This window comes from Bison bison, unplaced genomic scaffold, assembly GCF_000754665.1.
Source record: "Bison bison bison isolate TAMUID 2011002044 unplaced genomic scaffold, Bison_UMD1.0 scf7180017864167, whole genome shotgun sequence".
NCBI classification, from domain to species: domain Eukaryota; kingdom Metazoa; phylum Chordata; class Mammalia; order Artiodactyla; family Bovidae; genus Bison; species Bison bison.
Genome location: NW_011494739.1, coordinates 4,373,222 through 4,391,742, shown reverse-complemented (window position 1 = coordinate 4,391,742; position 18,521 = coordinate 4,373,222). Strand labels below are relative to the sequence as shown.

The window sequence follows — 18,521 nt, the reverse complement described above, 5'->3', positions numbered from 1 at the left end:
AACCAGGCGACTGACGTGGTCCCGGATGTCTTCGCCATGCGAGTGCTGCTGGAAGATTCCGGGGAGATGTTCCGCGTAACAAACTGCCGCAGCAACATGACGGTGCGGGAGCTCAAAGAGGAGCTGGACCTGACAGCCGGCATTCCCTTCAACCTGCAGCGGCTGCAGTACCTGGACCAAGGTGGCCCCTGCCCGACCCCTTTCCTGGCCACGTGCACTCCTCTCCACCCCGCTGCCAAGTCCCCTCTGAACCTACAATGGGGCAAGGGAAGCCCGCCCAGACCAGGACCCCCAGATGGGTCAAAACAAATCCCACACCATGAAACTCCAGGTGGAAAAGCCAATCCTGGCCACCTAGGGACTTCCCAATTCCAGAAAAGCTGGGTTCCTGTTAGACCTCAGATCTCCAGGCAAACCCTGTCCACAGCAAGACCCTGATCTGTAGCAAATCCTCCAGTCTCAAAGCCAGCTGTCTAGTCCACCCTGTCAACCCAGTCCAGGTCAGAGCCCCCAATCCCAAACCAGACGCTGCCCACCCCCCTAGGACCCTCAGACACCCAGACTCTCAGACTCCCATGTCTCTCTTCATCAGGGACCCAAGTCCCAAAGCCACACAAGACCTCAAGCCTGAAACATTTGTCCTCAACAGACCCCACAAACCTGCTTATGTCAGGCCCCCAAATGGAGGCAAACTTCTAGTGTCTGTGCTACGCTGTGGGACACCAGGACCCCCAATCCACCATTCAGTTGTATCCACGCAAGGACCCCAAGCCCAGAACAAGCCTGCCTAAAACTTACCCCAAATCTCCAAGGTTACCGTGACTACTTCAGAACCCTGGATTCTTTGGCAAAGTGTCCACACACAGACACTAGAGCTTGGAACAAGCCCTGCTCATTTCAGGGCCCTCAAGCCAAGAACCAATCTGCCCAAGACTGAACCCCCTAATCCCTAGACTAAACCAAGTGACCATGAGAACCCTGAATCCTCCAGCAACCAAGTAGACTCCAGGACACTAGAGCCTTAAACAAACTCTGTGAGCCTCAGAACCCACATCTCTCCGCAAACCATACTCATGTTTGAACCTCAAATACAATCCCCAAGTGACCCCCTGCTCACAACAGAAACCTGAATCCCAGAGCAGATGGGCTCAATTCTGAGTCCCTCATCTCTGCCTAACCAATCACTCATCTGAACCCCATTCCATCAGCCGTCTCTGTCTACATAAGGATGTCAGACCCCAAAATGAACTCTGCCCACATCTGACAACTCAACTGTGACCACACCAGAAGCCCAGGCCAAGAGTCTTCAGAAGAGCTCTAAAGCATAAGACAGAGTCCGCCCACAATAGAACCCCAAAACTCAAGTCCAGTGTACTCATATCTGAACCCCAAACCTCCATGGAAATCATGTTTGCCCTCCGAGGTTTAAGCCAGCCATATGCGTGTAAGGAAGCCAAAGCTCAAAACAAGCCTTGCCTACATGAGGACCACCCCCCCCACCCCAGACTCAAAGCAAACTCTGCTTGTGTTTGAAACCCAAATCCCACATCAGCCTCAGTCACATTTAAACCCCAAGTTCAAGACCAAACCCTGCCTATATCAGGACTCTGAATCTCATAGCAGAACCTGTTGCCACTGAATCCAGGGCAGACCTATCCGATTCCTCATCCCTATGCTATCCAGGACCCCCAAATGCCAAAACAAATCCTTCCCACAGAAGGACTCTACATCCCAGAACAGATCCTTCCCACACCAGGACCCCCAGGCAGAGTGCAAACCTTGCCTCCATCAGAATCCCAAATCTCAAAACAAACCCTGTCCACATTTGAACCCCAAATACTGGACACTGACCCAGTCCATATCAGGACCTCACATCTCAAGCTGCCTCCTTGTCCATGTCAGGAGCTCAAAGCTAGCCCAACCGGAATCAGAACCCAGCACTCAAAGCTCCCTGTGACTGACTCAGGACCCCAAGGTCCCCTGTCCAGATAAACCCCACATAGGAGACATCCAGTGGACCCAGAGCACATCCTCTCCCCCTAGGGTCTCCTTCCTTCACCCCGTGGGTCTGGCTGTCCTCATCCCATCCCTATGATATGCAGAATATGAGAGCAGGATCAAAGCCCCCCAGCCTCTACCATCTCCCCACCTGCTTGAAATCAGCACAAAAACAAGAAAACAAAGGTAAAAAATAACTCTCTGGGCTGCTGCACAGAGAAAGTGAACAGCCGGTGGCGCAGAGAGACTGCAGTTATACTGCAGGGGCCGTGAAGCGATAGAGATGAAGACTTGAAGCAGCCTGTCTCCCCGAGCTCCAAGCTCCCAGACATTGCCCTTCTGGGGCTCAGTATCCTGGTTTGTAAACCACAGCCCCATTAGCTCCGGAATCCTCAGTGCCGTTTCCTCCTTTAGGCAGAAACGACTCCAGAAACACAGAATGCATACTGAAGAGCAAAGTCCTTTCCTTTACCCTCTTGGAAATCGGTTAAGCATTTTTCATGATGTATTTGCTTTGCTAGAGCAGTATTTGGAAGAATGCTTAAGAGCATTTTCGAGATTTTATGTGGAAAGGAATGTACCTGGATTTAATGTGTTAAAAGTGAAGTGAGCTATGGAAGTGCTTAGAGTCCCAAAGCAAGTAATTTAAGAATTATGTGTCTTGAACTGCAGATGTCTGACACCCCTCCTGTTAATTTATTTTCACCCATGAGCTATGCCGAGCGATAGATTCAAGAAAGCTAAGAGGGAAAGAAAGAGACGAAGTGGCTTAACACTGATGTCACAATCCTGTTAGTCAGCAAGCACTTAGCAACTGTTAGAAGCTTGACCTCTCTTGTGGTTGCCATCCTTACTGTTGACGGCAAACAAGAAAGAAGGTATACCACGATGATGGAAGAAATTTGGGCTTCTTCCAATAAATAATCAGTCTGACGCCTCTTTACCCACCTCAAAGGTTGCCAGAGAGGATCAAATGAGATAATGTGTGTGAAAACCCTGAAAGACTTAACTCTAAAAGGGGGTGAAGCATTCTCCTGGAGGCGGGTCGCCTTCCCATGTTTGTTGTCAACTCTAATAATTTATTTAGGTGGTGATAATTAGTATTTGTCCAAGCCAAAGGCAGTTGCTGCCTGCCTGTAAAAGGAGAATGTGCTCTGATTTTCTCTAAGAGCTGTTTGCTGCTGCTGCTGCTGCTAAGTCGCTTCAGTCGTGTCCGACTCTGTGCGACCCTATAGACGGCAGCCCACCAAGGCTCCCTTGTCCCTGGGATTCTCCAGGCAAGAACACTGGAGTGGGTTGCCATGTCCTTCTCCTCTAAGAGCTGTTTAGCTGGTGTGAATCGTGCTCTTGTCTTTCTCGGAGAAACACCACCTTGCTCCAGTTTTTTCAAAGTTGTTAGGAAGTCATCGAGTTGTCTTATTTAGACTAATTACTGATTATCCTCAGTGTGAGAAGCACAAATAAGACCCTAATTAACAGATTTGCTAATCGCTGTTCCATGTTTCCATCCACCAACTGGAGTTGCTGGGAACCAAAGGGTGCCAACAAAGTCTAGAGTGAGTGGGCAGGGCATCGAGGAGAGGCAGGGCTGGTTGGAGTCCTGGTGTTGCTGTTCACTGGTCATGTGAGCCTCGGTCTGCTTCTGCGGCAAATGGACCAGCCAAACCTGGCTTGTCGTGAGGATTAAAGAATGTGGGTGCTGAGTACTGGCACTTAGTAATCACTCAATCATGAAACCAAAAATGCTCACAAATTCTACTCGGAATAAATGATAATCCAACCTGGGCAGAGTTGAGACATTCCATTCCTAGGTCTGCTTATTGGAAAAGGCCAATTAATCCTTCAGCTAGATTACAGGTGGCCAGGTAGGAAGATGTGTGTATTTCCAAAGGTAAACTGAAATCAACTTCATTTTCTTAAAATGTTCTACAGTCCTCTTCTACTAATTCTGACCATCTTCCCCCAAGGGTATGAGTAAGGGGCAGTTTTGGGTGATGACACATAGACAGGATGTTCTTCCATACCAAGTCCAAATTATGGTGGGGGTCGACATGGAGATGCTCATATTACCATAGGGTCTCCACTGGGGCAGTTTTGTCCCCCTGGAGGCCATCTGGCAAAGTCTAGAGACATTTCAGTGGTCACACCTAGCTGAGCAGGCTGCCGCCACCTTGGGGGTAGAGGCCAGGAATTCTATAAAGACCCTGCAATGTCCAGGAAGACCACACAGCAGATAGTCATTCGGCCCCAAGGGTCACGAGTGCAGAGGTTGAGAAATGCTGCCATAGACTATAATTTGAAAGATCCAACATTTTTTTCTCATTATTACCTCTTTAAGCTAACTGATGACAACATTAACCAGAATCAGTATTTTAGTTTAGGGGTATATGACTTGTATAACCACTTTATTACCTGTCTGTAATTTACAGTTACTTCAAGTAGTTCTACTTAGAGTTGGCCTCCTGAAATGACTTTTGTTCACTTCATGTATTTTTTGTGTGTGATGGGTTAAATTATAATTGGGGCTTCCCAGTTGGCACTAGTGGTAAAGAACCTGCAGGTCAATGCAAGAGACATAAGAGGTGTGGTGTGATCCCTGGGTTGGGAAGATCCCCTTGCAGAAGGGCATGGCAATCCACTCCAGCATTCTTGCCTGGAGAATCCCATGGACAGAGGAGCCTGGCAGGCTACAGTCCATAGGGTGGCAAGAAGTTGGACATTACTGAAGCGACTTAGCATGCACACACGCAAGTTATACTTACAGAATTTTATGATTTATTGCTTTTTTTTTTTTTTTGGTGGGGAAAGGTTTGGCTTCTCTTTGAGTTAAGCCAAATTCATTTTCTAAAAAATATCAGCTACTACAAACAGACATACGTGGTTTTATCAAATGAGACTAGTGCTCAAGTGTCTCAAAGTATTTTTGTGATACCCAAATATCACAAATAAGATAATCTCTTCACTAAACCAGGGTAACAATTTATCTTTAATGCCTGATTTTTCTTTTTAAAGATAAAAATTGTTCCCCATAGGAATTTTGATGGATGATGCTACGCTGAAGTTCCACGACGTTATTCCTGGTGGAATTATTTCATTATGTATCTGGCACTATGATGGATGGACGGAACTGGTTTTGGCGGCTGTGGAAGGGGATTCCAGTAAGGTGTTTTCATGCTTCTTTAAATGGATATTATACTTTATGAAGCAACTGTAGATTGTGTATGGGTATGTGTGTAGGGGGAAGTTGCTTGTTCTTTAATGTGAATATTTATTGAAAGTTGCAGAGTAGAGAGAATAACAATGACTTATCATGATCAAATCGTGTGTTTCCATTTGCTGTTTGGCTTTGCGGTTTCTCCCTGTCCACGGACTTGTGATTTGTAACCCAGTCACTCTACCCCGAAAGGAACCAGGGCAGCCCTTTTTCTATTCACGTGTATATTTGCATGCATTCTAAGTCTCTTCAGTCGTGTCCGACTCTTTGCCACCCCATGGAGTAGCCCACCAGGCTCCTCTGTCCATGGGATTCTCCAGGCAACAATACTGGAGTGGGTTGCCTTTCTTTTCTCCAAGGGAGCTTCCCGACACAGGGATCAAACCTGGGTCTCCTGCATTGCAAGCAAATTCTTTACCACTAGCAACCACAAGTATATTTGGTAAAGTTGAAAACCTGATTTAACAGCCGAGGACGCCAGATAAGTTGGAACTGTGCAGTCCAGAGCGTTCGTCGCTGCAAAAAAACCAAAAAAAGTCCCGGGGTCTGCCCCTACCTGACAGGTAGAGGCTTGGAAACACAGAAGCCCTGACCCTTGGCCAGGCCTTGAGCAGGGCTCTGGTGTGGGGCGGGGGTGGGGGCAGGCGGGGGCGGGAGTGAGACTGGAGGGGGAAATGTCTACCCAACAGTGAAGGTGAATTGCTCAGACACAGGGGGCAAGTGCAAGTTCTTTGTGGAAAATAAATTCGATGACAAGCAAGGAACCTGTGGAGGAGACAGTTCACTTCTGGCTGGGATGCGGATCATGGGGAGGGGGGTGGTTGGGATGGGGTTCTGGGGAGCAGCGGTGGTTCTAGGACGTCAGGGCAGGGACCCAGCAACCCTGCTGCCCTGGAGCAAGAGCCTTAGAGCCCATCCCCCCAATATTTGCACAACTCTCTGGTTCCTTCTCTGCGTTTCTCCCCCTCCTCTGCCTTCCCTGGATTCCTCTCGGGCTGTGTCCATTCTGGGTTCTCCGACTCTTGCTTTGAATGTGGGGTGGGTCTCCCCCAACTCATCTTGGGTCAGAACTGTCATCACCCCCCTGCATCAGGAACTGGGCTCCTCTCCGTTGGAGCCGTAGCCTTCCTCCAGGGCTCAGATCTTTAATTCTCCATGAGAAGATTCTGTCCCAGGGCTGTTATTCACCTGACAGCAGAGTTCAGAGTGTCCCAAACGTTAACGGAGACAATGGGCCTAAGAATAGACCGGAAGGCCAAGGTTCATCAACTCTCCCTAGGAGTGCGTGCTCCCTTGGAGGTGGGGGGGTGTTCGGTGTTGGCGGGGGTCTTCCTTCAGGGCTGCAGCCCCCTTCCTCTGGACACCCAGAAAAGCTATTTTTCTCTCTTCAAAACATGGACAGGAAGAATTTCCTGCCTCCCAAGCCTGTCTGGTGGTAAATTTGTGTTTCCTGGACGTGCAGAGAGAGATACCCCTGGCTGGTTTCCAGCTTCTCCCTCCCCTAGGGGCTGCTACCACCACCCCCCAACCCGGCCTGTCCCATCCACCTCCTGCACGTGGCGTCCAAGCTGACTTCCCCGCCAGGGTGTCCCGGGACCCACCAGCCAGGTGCCTCTGTGTTCCCGAGGTCACTGAGACTCACGCATGTAACTGTGTGTCTCATCCAGCTGGCTTGCCTCGGCGTTGCCGAAGACACTTTCTACCGAACTGCAAATTCGGGGCGTTTTGACGACAGGCAGTGGAAGAAGTGGATTTCCCAGAGAGCGTTCGTGGCCTTGTATGTTGCCTCACACAGGGGCCACTCAGAGGCTGTGCAATACCTTCTAGAACATGGTAAATCTCATAGCGGCTGGGTATGTTCACGTGGCTGGTGTTCAGTCACTGAGTCATGTCTGACTCTTTGCAACCTCATGGACTGCAGCATGCCAGGCTTCCCTGTCCTTCACCATCTCCCAGAATCAGCTCAAACTCATGTCCATTGAGGGGCTTTCCTGGTGGCTCAGACAGTAAAGCGTCTGTCTGCAATACGGGAGACCTGGGTTCAATCCCTGAGTCGGGAAGATCCCCTGGAGAAGGAAATGGCAACCCACTCCAGTATTCTAGCCTGGAAAATCCCATGGACGGAGGAGCCTGGTAGACAACAGTCTATGGGGTCACAAAGAATCAGACACGACTGAGTGGATCAGTTTCTTCTTCATGTCCACTGAGTATGTTCAAGAGTAGGGTCTTTTGCAGGCAAGGGGGTCACAGTGGCTTGTCCTCCTGGTTCGCTCAGTAGTGGTTTCCTGGACCTAAGTTTGTCACCCACCAATTAAGGTCCCCACTGGGCCACTCGTTCACTGTCTGAGGGGGCTGAGGACATGCTAACTGAGGCCAAGAGAGGCAATACAGCCTCTCTTGGCCAGGGCTCAGGAAGACAGAATTTTTCAGGACACCACATCACAGGGCTTCCTGGTTCATAGTGTCCAACCAGACCCCGCTGGGGATATTCCCAGACCATCCTGTTATTTCCTTCCCACCTGGGGTCCCTTTTCTGCCCAAGGAGTCTAGCCCCATGCTGACATCCCTCCCTTGGTGGCTGGCAAGCTGGCCAGTCTCCTTTCTCCAAGCCTTTGAATTATTTGTCCCACACCCTTGTTTTCATCTCTCCTCCACCAAAGGGCAATTACTCTCTCTGTCCACAGACACAGAAGCCTTAGCCTGGCTTGTCTCCCAATTAAAGGGCTTTGCCTGAGGTTCTTTGAGAGTATGTTTTATCTTTCCTGAATGTAGAGCGTTTGGGGGAAAAGAGGCCTGGGACTGAGGTGCAGACCATTCAAAAACATGAGAAAACCGTGTCAGACATCCCAGGACACCAGCTTCCTCCAGAAAAAGCACAGAGTATTTGATCACTGGTTTCCCAGGTGGTTCAATGATAAAAGAACCTGCCTGCCAATGCAGGAGGTGCCTGTTTGATCCTTGGGTCAGGAAGATCCCCTGGAGAAGGGAATGGCAACCCACTCCAGTATTCTTGTCTGGAGACTCCCAAGGACAGAGGAGCCTGGTAGATTACAATCCATGGGGTTGCAAAGAGTCAGACATGACTGGGCATGCACACACTCTTGGGGCTCAGGAGGGAGCTTCATCTGAGGATCTCCCACATCAACTTGGCTCCAGATTAGACCCCCTCTTCCCAGCCTTTGGCCTTGATCCCAGGCTCTCTGTGCTACTTCCCCTACTTTCACCAACCAAGCTGGGAAAACATCTCCGATGCTTGGGCAGGATGACAGGCCGTATGTCTGTGATGGGTAGGGGTTTTTGTGATGGTCCTCCCCTCTTTCTGCACTTCTCCTGTTGTAGGATGAAATATGGGCTTTTCACGGCCCAGCAGTCCTTTAAGCTCATAAAAAGTCATTTTCACTCTGATGGAACTGTGATGTATTTGAAAGCACCAGTTAAAAAATTACAGCCAGCTTGGCAAAGTTTTCTGTCCTTTGCAGACAGCAGCTGTAAAGAGGTGCTGGGGCCAAGGCAGGGTGTTGTGAGAACCCATTTAAAACTTTACCTCACTGACCAGTCATAGCTCATAAAAACTGGCTACCAAAATGTCAGCTGCCTATAATTGAATTGCCTTGTTCTCTCTGTCATGGTATTTGTTACCCAGAATTTGATTCAATTCAACAAGTCTATATTGGACACCTGTCATTAGCCCACCCATCTGTGGGAGGCAGTGAGGGATTCAATCCAAGTGAAGTCTGTCCATGAGTCAGGCTGCTCAGCCTCTGACATCTTCCAGGGGCCTGTCTTCTCCAGGCATCACCCAGGCTACGTGCCGGGGATGAAAACAGCAATGATCAAAACAAGCATGTTTTCTGCCCATGTGGAGTTTATGAGGCAAGTCAGCAAATTATTACAAATAATTAATTCCATGGTCAGTCATGCGTGGAATGTTCTAGAGACACAGAAGATCTATTGAACAAAATGCAGGGGCTCCCCAGATGGCTCAGTGGTAAAGAACCCTCTTACCAACACAGGTAGATGTGAGAGATGTGGGTTCAATCGTTGGGGTGGGAAGATCCCCTGGAGGAGGGCATGGCAACCCACTCCAGTATTCTTGCCTGGAGAATCCCATGGACAGCGGAGACTGGCGGGGTGCAGTCTGTGGGGTCACAAAGAGTCAGACGTGACTAAACTATGCACAGGGGGATTCTTGGGGAGGAGGACTAAGGAGCGTTTTCCTGAGGAAGTGAATGAAACCTTAAGAAACATAAGGTTATCCCAAGGGAGGGGCGGAAGGATGAGAGTGTTTTTAGCAAAGGAAACAGCATGTGCAAAGATCCTGAGGCAAGGTAAGGGAGCAGGTGTGTTGAAAGGATAAAGCTAGAAGGCTGGTTAAGTGAAGCATGGAATAGGGGGGGAGGAAGATCGCTGAGTCGGGGGGTGGGTAATGCTAGAGTGATAAGGTGAGGTGGGTAGGACAGAGCGGTGAAGACTGAGAACATCGCCCCAAGGATTTGAGCGAGGATTGTAGAAAGGTCTTTGTCTGCCACAAGAGGAGCCTGAGGGTGAAGCAGGGCTGGATGCTGGGTCGGGGGGATACAGGAGTGATCCCTTCGTGGCACTGGTACCAGGGTGGGGAGCAGTTATTCATTCTCTAAAGCATTCCTTTCCAAACCTCGGCCCCTCCCTGTGAGTTTCTTCTTGAACAGGTTTCTGAAGGTTGGCTCTGGCCAGCAGGGTGGCCCTCCCTGAGCCGACTCTTTTATTTCCCAGGTGCCAACTGTCAGGGAAGATCCCCTGTGGGCAGGACGCCCCTGCATGTGGCTGCAGCCATGAGCCGGCTGGACTGTATCAGCCTCCTGCTCAACTATGGGGCCTCCATCAATGACAAGGATGCCAAGGGGGAGACGCCCATGTCCGTCGCCCGCCGCCTGAACCGTACCCAGAGCGAGCGACGGATGTTCCTCTTCTACTGGCTGGGGAAGATGGGGACTAAGGACCCGCTGGACCCTGTGGTGAACAAGGCTTTTCAGAGAGTCAAGTCCGGGTTCGGCACCAAGGACAGCAAAGTGTAGGAACGTTTGCATGTTGACACCGACTCGGGGTAACTTTCCTGAGTTCAGGTCCACGGTGAACAGTGGCCGTGGTGAGCAGAAATTCAGGGAAACATGGCAATTAATCTGAATCAGACACAAAATGATCTGTCCTGTTTGCAAATGACGTGGGGAGAATATTGATAGAAGTGGGTGACTTTGTGTTCATTTCCTAACCCATTATGGATCTAACAGACTCCCACGCCAGCCTTTAATTTCGAGCTATTTGTTCATCATACCCAGGAACGCTGCTTGGGGTGATGGGGACCAATTACCTCCTCTCCCGTCTGGACACCATCTAATGCATCCGCATAGCAGGGGTAATGGACACAATGAGAGTAGCTCTTGTTATGGTACAAAACCAGGGCGGGCGGTTGTCGCCGGCTGGTGGGCAGTGTCACCTGTGAATTCCAGCTCGTTAAATTCATGGAACAAGATGCTCCCTGAGCTCGCAATGTTCCAGAAGTTTTCCTGAGCCTTCCTGGAGGGGTCTGCTGTCTGAGTCAGAGGTAGGGTTGGGGTGGGAAGCGAGGCTGGCCAGAAGACATCCGAGCTTGGTTGCCCACAAGGGGCCCCTGGTTACTCTTGGTGAAAAGGGGTGAGTTGACATTGGATTTAAAGGAGACCAGTGCAAAAGATGACGATAGCTCGTAAAGGAGAGAGTTTGAACTGGCAGCTTCTTATTGTCCTCTTGTCCCATCCCCAAAGGTCCAAGCACTCTCCTCCCCGACACTAGCTTTCTCCTGTCCTTCTAGAACTGGGGGAGCTCCAGCATCCTTACTATGCTGGGCTCTGGGCTCGACAGCCCATGAAAGCTGCCATGTGAGTGATGAGCTGAGTGTAGGAGACCAGACGGAGGGGTGAGGACTGGAGCAGACTGACGTGTACCCCGCCCACACCTTGCCTGAAGAAGATGCTGCCACTCAGCAGTAAGTGAGCCAAAGGCAGCTAGAGCTTTCCAGAGCCAGGAACCTGGCTTTTTAATCTAAATCTTGATTTTTAAGTGTTGGCTTGAATTATCCCCTGGAGAAGGGAAAGGCTACCCACTCCAGTATCCTGGCCTAGAGAGTTCCATGGACTGTATAATCCATGGGGTTGCAAAGAGTCGGACACGACTGAGCGACTTTCACTTTCCTTTCTTTTGAATTATTTTAAGACCAGCATATGGTACAAAAGGAGAAGATTTGGGGCACACGGATGGGCCTGCCAAACATCATCAAACTAACTTGTTTCACCTGGGAGATGGTGGGCACACTCTAGGACTCCTCGGACTGCTCCCTGGCTCCGAAACCTCAGGGTGGGAATGGTCGTGGTTGTTCCTGGGCGATGCTGTCCAACCTCGCCCCCACAGCCACACGTGTTTCTCTGAAGCCCTGAATCCTAACACAGCTTCCAGGGCTAGTCTGTGTGGCAGTGGTCCCTCTACTGGTGCAGATTCTTTTTTTCTTTTTTTTTTGGTCTCAGACCTGAACTTAGTCATTTTCCAAGGAACCCTGGTTCTGAAGTTCTGATTTTTAAGGAGCTGGAAAATGGCACTGTATCCCAGCTGCCCTTCTCTCCAACTTAGATCCCAAGAACTGGAACTGGATTCAGCTTTTACATCAATGGGCCGCATTTCCTGCTGTCTTTGCAAGGAAGATCCGCGTTGATGATGTGGCTTTACGCTTGGTGGACGTGGCTGGACCCAGCTCAGCAATCTGTTTGACAAATAATAGTCGGGGAAAAAGAAAATACAGCTCGGCATCAACTATGTCAAAACAGAGATCTTGTTTTTGGCAGATGTTCCCCAAAGTCAATAGGCAGATATTAAATAGCCTCACCCAGTGGGGTCAGTTCATTTAGCTGATGAGGTGTGTTGGCAGGGGGACCTGGGCACCCTTTTAACTTAACAAGTGGTGTGACTCACAGTCATGGGTTTTCCGGGAGTTCTGCTCTCCTGTCTTTATTGTTAGGAGAGTCACCTGCCTGACACTTGTCCCCAAAACTTTGGAGGGAAGCCCTCTGTCTTCATCACCCCCAGTTCAGCTAAACACTTGGCCAGGAACTGAACAAGTTCCAAACTGTGATGACATTTTGCTTGGTCTGTGGCAGGGTCATTAAAACCCTCCTGTAGGTCCTGGGGACTCTTCCTTTCAGACAATCTTAACATCCGAGTTGTTCTAGTCAAATAACCTTGCATTGCCTTGTCAATAAAATTTGTCCACAGCTTCAGAAGAGTTGATTTGCAATTGGTTGCAATCATGTTATGCTTTGAAGATAATTTTATTCAACATTTGAAGTTTTGTGGGGTCATACTTTGGAGCCAACAGAATTTTTTTTTTTTTAAAGGGGTTGATCTCAAACATTTGTATAGGATCCTGAAATCCTTTTAGGCCCAAGGTATTGAGGGTGGTCTTTAGTGGTGGTCTGCTTTTGCCCAGGTGGGCCTCACCTCTGTGTGGAGAGTGACTGGCTTCCTCGGAGTTACGGTCAATCGTCTGGGTATAATATCCGTCTCCCTGCTCTGTATTTCGTATCTCCTGAGAGGCTGAACTCGATTGCCAGAGTGGGACTGCTACCAGGGTAGTGTGGATGTAAGGGCTGGGTCAGAGTGGACCCCAGGTTGCATCTTGGTGGCTCTGCCCTATGGCCTTGGGGTACTGGAGGATGGAGGGTGGTTATGGTGTCTGGGCCCCCAGGTTGTTGGGAGGGGGCACCCAGTACATGCCGGCTCTTGTCAGCTGAGAGCTTGGTGCAGACTGGCTAAAGTGGGCTCCATTATTGATGATCGAGGAGGGGGAAGAGAGGAGAAACATTTAAGACCATTTAGAACCCTTTCTTGGGCTCTCAAGTTCTGATCAGCAAGAGACAGATGATCTCTGAGCTCAGGAGTCCACAGAAGAGCTGTCCAATGTCCTCGGATCCCTCAGCGCCTCCTGGCCATCGGGGGCCCTGCTCACCAGGGTGCCTTATGTCAGCCAGGAAAACAGCCGTTGGAACCAGGGGAGCCTCTCTGGAGAGGTGGATGGCTCACGCTAAGCACAGCTGTGCCCCCACCACATGGCCACTCGCCTTGGCCACCCCTCTGGACCCCTGGCCGCCGGGTCACTGCCCAGGTCTTGGGCATGTGGCCATCTCTCTCCAAAGTCTCGGCTGATAGGCTGCATGCTTGAGTTCTGCCCATCGGGTCCTCCCTCCATCTCTGGTCTGAACGCTCCCTTCTCTGCAGCATAGACACTGACTAGACCTTCCCAGAGAAGCGGAAGGGCACCCACTGGTGGCGCCTCGCTGCAGTGAGTGCCATCAAAACACAGGGTGAGAAAGTTATTCCCTTTTCAAATTGCTCTCAATCCTTTAAATTCTGACAAGAGGAAAGTCTCCCCTTGGTGTTAGAGGGTCAGGTCCCCCTGCCGACCCCCCAAATACCCTTTTTATAAGATACACAAACAGGGCCACCTTCTGCAGGTAGCACTAGGATTTAATGACATCGTCTGTTTTCAGTGTATCTGTGAGCCGGGATTCTGTTTTTATTTCCACTCCTAACTAGTGCATGACCTCAGGGCAGACTGTCAACTCCCCAGGGACCCTCATCATCTCCATCCCAACCTAGTCGAGATGACCAATGTGGGTGGTCCTCAGAAAGGGCCTGGGCCGGCGGGCTACCCTGCAGGTCCCACTTAGGATTTCCCTCTGCCATTGGATGGGTGGCCTTGGGCCAGGCAACTGCGTGTCTCAGAGCCTCTGCTGCTTCTTCCATAGCGTTCGGGAAATAAAACCTGCCCCTGCCATCATGGGAGGGGTGCAATGCCTGACACAGAGCAGATGCTTGAAAAATAGTATCCATTATTATTAATATTGCTACCACCACTTAATTTGCTTAAAATGTTTACTCACTGGGGAATCAATACATTTCCCATGTGCAGAAAGCTTCATAAATTTTCAGCAAACCTTATACCATGAGAGTCTCTATCCAGAACTAATCATTCCCAGGGTGGGAGAGATCATTTCTCTCCAACTTTGCTGATTTTAGTACTAAGTACAAGGCTTCCGCAGCAACTTCTAGAAAATCTTTCTGAACTTAAAACTTCAGGGCCAGTTCTGCAGGAGAGAGAGAGAGAGGGAAAAAAAAAAAAAAAGCGCTCTAGCGCGAGAGGAAAATTCCAGCCTCTCAGCTCAGCCTCCGCAGTGCGTCCTGACTAAGCCAGTACCCAGCAGAGGGCACAGAAGCCCATTAACATTTAGAAAAACGTGGCTGTTTGTGCTCATTGGAAATGTCAGAACTGCGGCAGCCTGTGCCCCACTGGAAACTCGAGAGTGGGGCTCAGCCACGGGGACTCTCAGACGGCTTCTCAGCCTGAACCCCTGAAATTGTCCATCAAACACACATTTTCTGAGAAAATTCATTGCGTCCAGCGAGGGTCCGTGGATCCCCCAAACCTGGGCGCGTAACAAGGGAGGCCAGCAGCAGAGGCCCCAGTTGTCGAGTCAAATCAGTACCTCCATGCAACATCCTTTCTACCCCTTGGGTGGGTGCGCACTGCCAATTTGCAATTTGGAAAAAATTATAAAACACTGGTCCCATCTGGTGGTGCTGTGTGCGTGTGCCCGCGTGTATGCCAGTGTTTGGGTCACAGCTCCCTCTAGTGTTGCAGAGGGGAACTTGCAGCGTCCCACAGCCCTGCCAGATTGCAAGGTAGGTATTCAGAAGGCCCATCTACCCACTGGGTAAATCTCCCCTACATAGACGAGAAGACCCTGATGGTGGGCAAGATTGAGGGCAGGAGGAGAAGGGGGCAATAGAGAATGAGATGGCTGGATGGCATCACCGACTTGATGGAGACAAGTTTGAGCAAACTCTGGGAGATGGTGAAGGACAGGGAAGCCTGGTGTGTTGCAGTCCATGGGGATGCAAAGAGTTGGACACGACTGAGCAACTGAATACCGACATAGACGAAGCCCCCCCGTCCATGATGAGATGCGTGTGTCAATGTTCATGGCAGCTATTTCTGGTGGCGAGTGCCTGGAAACCCTCCAGGTGCCCACCACGGGGGAAGGATGGTGCCACATTTTGCAGCTATTAAAAAAAACAACAACAAATGATTTGATGTCCAGGCCAAGGCGTGGCCATGAGGGTTGTCTGTGACGTGTCATTACGTGAAAAGCAGCAAGTTGCCCAGGAGATGTGTATGAGCTCATGGACTTAGAATCCTAAAAAGGAGGCGAATCCAATAAACGTGGACATAAGTTTATTTGAGCAAAAAGGATGATGTCAAAGGTCCTTAAACTCTTAGCATTGCTTACTTCGGGGTCGCAGGGTTGCTCTGCACAACTCTGAAGGATCACAGCAGGCCTGTCTTGTCTTCTTTTATGGTGGCAAAAGACACATAATATAAAACTTGCCATTAATGATTAGGGCATTCACTGTGTTGTGTAACCGTCACTCCTATCCAGTTCCAGAACATTTTCATCAACCCTAAAAAAAAAACAAACAACAAAACCCAGACCCAGTAACAGTCCCCACCCCTCGACAAACACTAATCCATTTTCTGGCTCTGTGGATCTGCACATTTTTGGATAGTGCACACAAACAGAATCCTACAATGTGTGACTTTAGGTGATTGCTTCTCTGAAATGTTTTCAGGGTTCATCCGTGTTGCAGCGTGGACCAGTGGTGTCTTCCTTTTTGTGGCTGAATAATATCCTATCGTGAATCCATTAGTCAGTTGATGAACATTTGGGTTGTTTCCATCTTTTGACCATTGTGAATAATGCTGCTATGAACATGGGTGTATAAGATTTGTTTGAATACCTGTTTCTTTTGAGTATATACCCAGGAGGGGAAATCTCTGGGTCATAAGATAATTCTATGTTTAACAGAATATGTTACATCTGTAACTAAAAAAAATATGAAAAAGGAAAAGAAGAGAACCCCCTTCCACCTGAACTCTCCAAACTTTGAGGACCACAGTAGTCATTTATTGAGCAATTATCCTGGGCCAGACATTCCACATGGCTTCCCTGGTGGCTCCAACGGTAAAGAATCTGACTTCAGTGCAGGAGACCCGAGGTCGATTCCTGGGTGGGGAAGATCCCCCGGTGAAGGAAATGGCTACCCACTTCCGTATCCTTGCCTGGAGAATTTCATGAACAGAGGAGCCTGGCAGGCTACAGTCCATGGGGTTGCAAAGAGTCAGACATGATTGAGTGACCAACAGACATTCTGAATGCTTTGTCTCATTTAGCGGTTTCAGAGATGCTGAGAGTCACAGGTTCTCAACCCTGAGTGCAAATTGGTCCTAGGAAGGGCTTGTTAAGACACAGATTGCTGGGCTTCCCTTTTTGATCTGGATTCAGTACATCAGGAGCAGAGCCTGAGATTTCTAACAGATTCCCAGGGATGCTAGTGCTGAGCAGCACTGAGCATGATCTAGTCCATCCAGGCCTGGTTTTCATTGAGGAAACTGAAGCTCAGAGAAGTCAGCAAGTTGCCCAGAGTCACACAGCACGTAAATGGCAGAGTGAGGATGTCTGACTTTAAACCACGGTTCTAGCAAGCACGGGCCAGTACTGAACTGTGCCTGATCACAGACCATGATCCTTCTCCAGGCGTGAACCAGCCGGTCTGGGAGGACTTCCCGGCTGAGACCTCGGTCACCTCTCTAAGGGCCTCTTTCCCTGCTTGTGAAACGCATAAAATACTAGCATCTCTCAAAGGGGTGCCTACCCAGAGCCTTCTTGCCAGGACAGACCCCTGGACTGGGCACCACCAGGCAGTGCAGAACACAGGATGGAGAGCAGGTAATCACACCCCACTGACACCTTCTTGTATCAGAGCCAGAGCAGGACAGGCCAACGGGGCCCCTGACCATTTTCTTCCTATCTCAGCCTTGAATTCAGGGAAAAGACCCTTCCCAAGTCTCCCGGGGTCAACTCGAGGCTGCCCGCCAGGTGGCGCTGCTGAGCACTGCTGCCGCTGATGGCCACCAGGTGGCGCAGCGAGACCGCAGATGGGCTGCTGCTGCTGCTAAGTCACTTCAGTCGTGTCCGACTCTGTGTGACCCCATAGATGGCAGCCACCAGGCTCCCCCTTCCCTGAGATTCTCCAGGCAAGAACACTGGAGTGGGTTGCCATCCCAAAATGTCCCTCCAGACGTCTGGAACCAGCTGTACAGGATGTAGACCCTGTTGCGTTTAATTTCTTCCTCTCCCTTCGTTTATTCATTTTATTTTTAAAATTTATTTTAAATTGGCGGATAATTGATTTACAGTATGTGTTGGTTTCTGCCATACATCAACATGAATGTATACATTCCCTCTCTCTTGAACCTTCCTCCCACCTCCCACCCCGTCCCACCCCTCTAGGTTGTCCCAGAGTAATAGGTGGAGCCCCCTGTGTTGTTCAGCGAGTTCCCACTGGCTGTCTCACGTATGGTAATGTATATTTTCAGTGTACTCTCTCAATTTGCCTCACTCTCTCCTTCCCCACTCTGTGTCCACAAGTCTGTTCCCTACGTCTGTGTCTCCATCGCTGCCCTCTCCTCTCCCTTCAGATGTTATACCCCCAAGGACTTTCCATTCTATTATTTCATGCTGTTTTGATCTTTGCATAGCATAGGGGCTTCCCTGGTGGCTCAGGTGGTAAAGAATCTGCCTGCCAATGTAAAAGACCCAGATTCCATCCATTGGTCAGGAAGATCCCCTGGAGGAGGGAATTGCATAGTATAGAATATCTTTTAAACTATCTAACTTTATGTGGATCTTTTCACATAAAATTAATGGGACAAGACTTGTAAAAAGAAACATGGGCTTCCAAAGATTCTTCCTCCAGGGGATCACCAATGGTCTTAGGATGAGGAATAAAAGCCAGCAGCTTTAGAAATCAGAGAAGGCAATGGCACCCCACTCCAGTGTTCTTGCCTGGAGAATCTCAGGGACAGGGGAGCCTGGTGGGCTGCCGTCTATGGGGTCGCACAGAGTTGGACACGACTGAAGCGACTTAGCAGCAGCAGCAGCAGCTTTAGAAATAAACTTTATTTAAACCCCCCACCCCAAAGGGAGGAAAAGTCTAGGACCTTCCTTGCAACTCTCATGAATGTTTAAATTAATGTCTTATCACCCGGGAGGGTCTGCAACAAAAAAAGCAAAGAATTTTGCTAGGTAGATCCTACATATTTTTCCCAAGCAAAGTATTGATATAGCACATGGAGAAGGGCTGAGATTAAAAATAAGCACACATCAGAATTGCTATTTTTTTTTTT

General features: G+C 49.5%; 1 protein-coding gene across 1 annotated transcript in view; it reads left to right on the top strand.

Moving 5' to 3' along the window:
- Window positions 1-18,521, top strand: part of ANKRD60 (ankyrin repeat domain 60) — a 43,004-nt gene that overhangs the window by 1,096 nt on the left and 23,387 nt on the right. Inside the window, exons 2-6 of the mRNA XM_010841903.1 lie at window positions 7-181; window positions 5,031-5,161; window positions 6,880-7,045; window positions 9,965-10,262; window positions 11,040-11,106. Of these exons, the coding sequence (XP_010840205.1) occupies window positions 7-181; window positions 5,031-5,161; window positions 6,880-7,045; window positions 9,965-10,262; window positions 11,040-11,106 (837 nt within the window). The remainder of the gene's footprint in view (window positions 1-6; window positions 182-5,030; window positions 5,162-6,879; window positions 7,046-9,964; window positions 10,263-11,039; window positions 11,107-18,521) is intronic.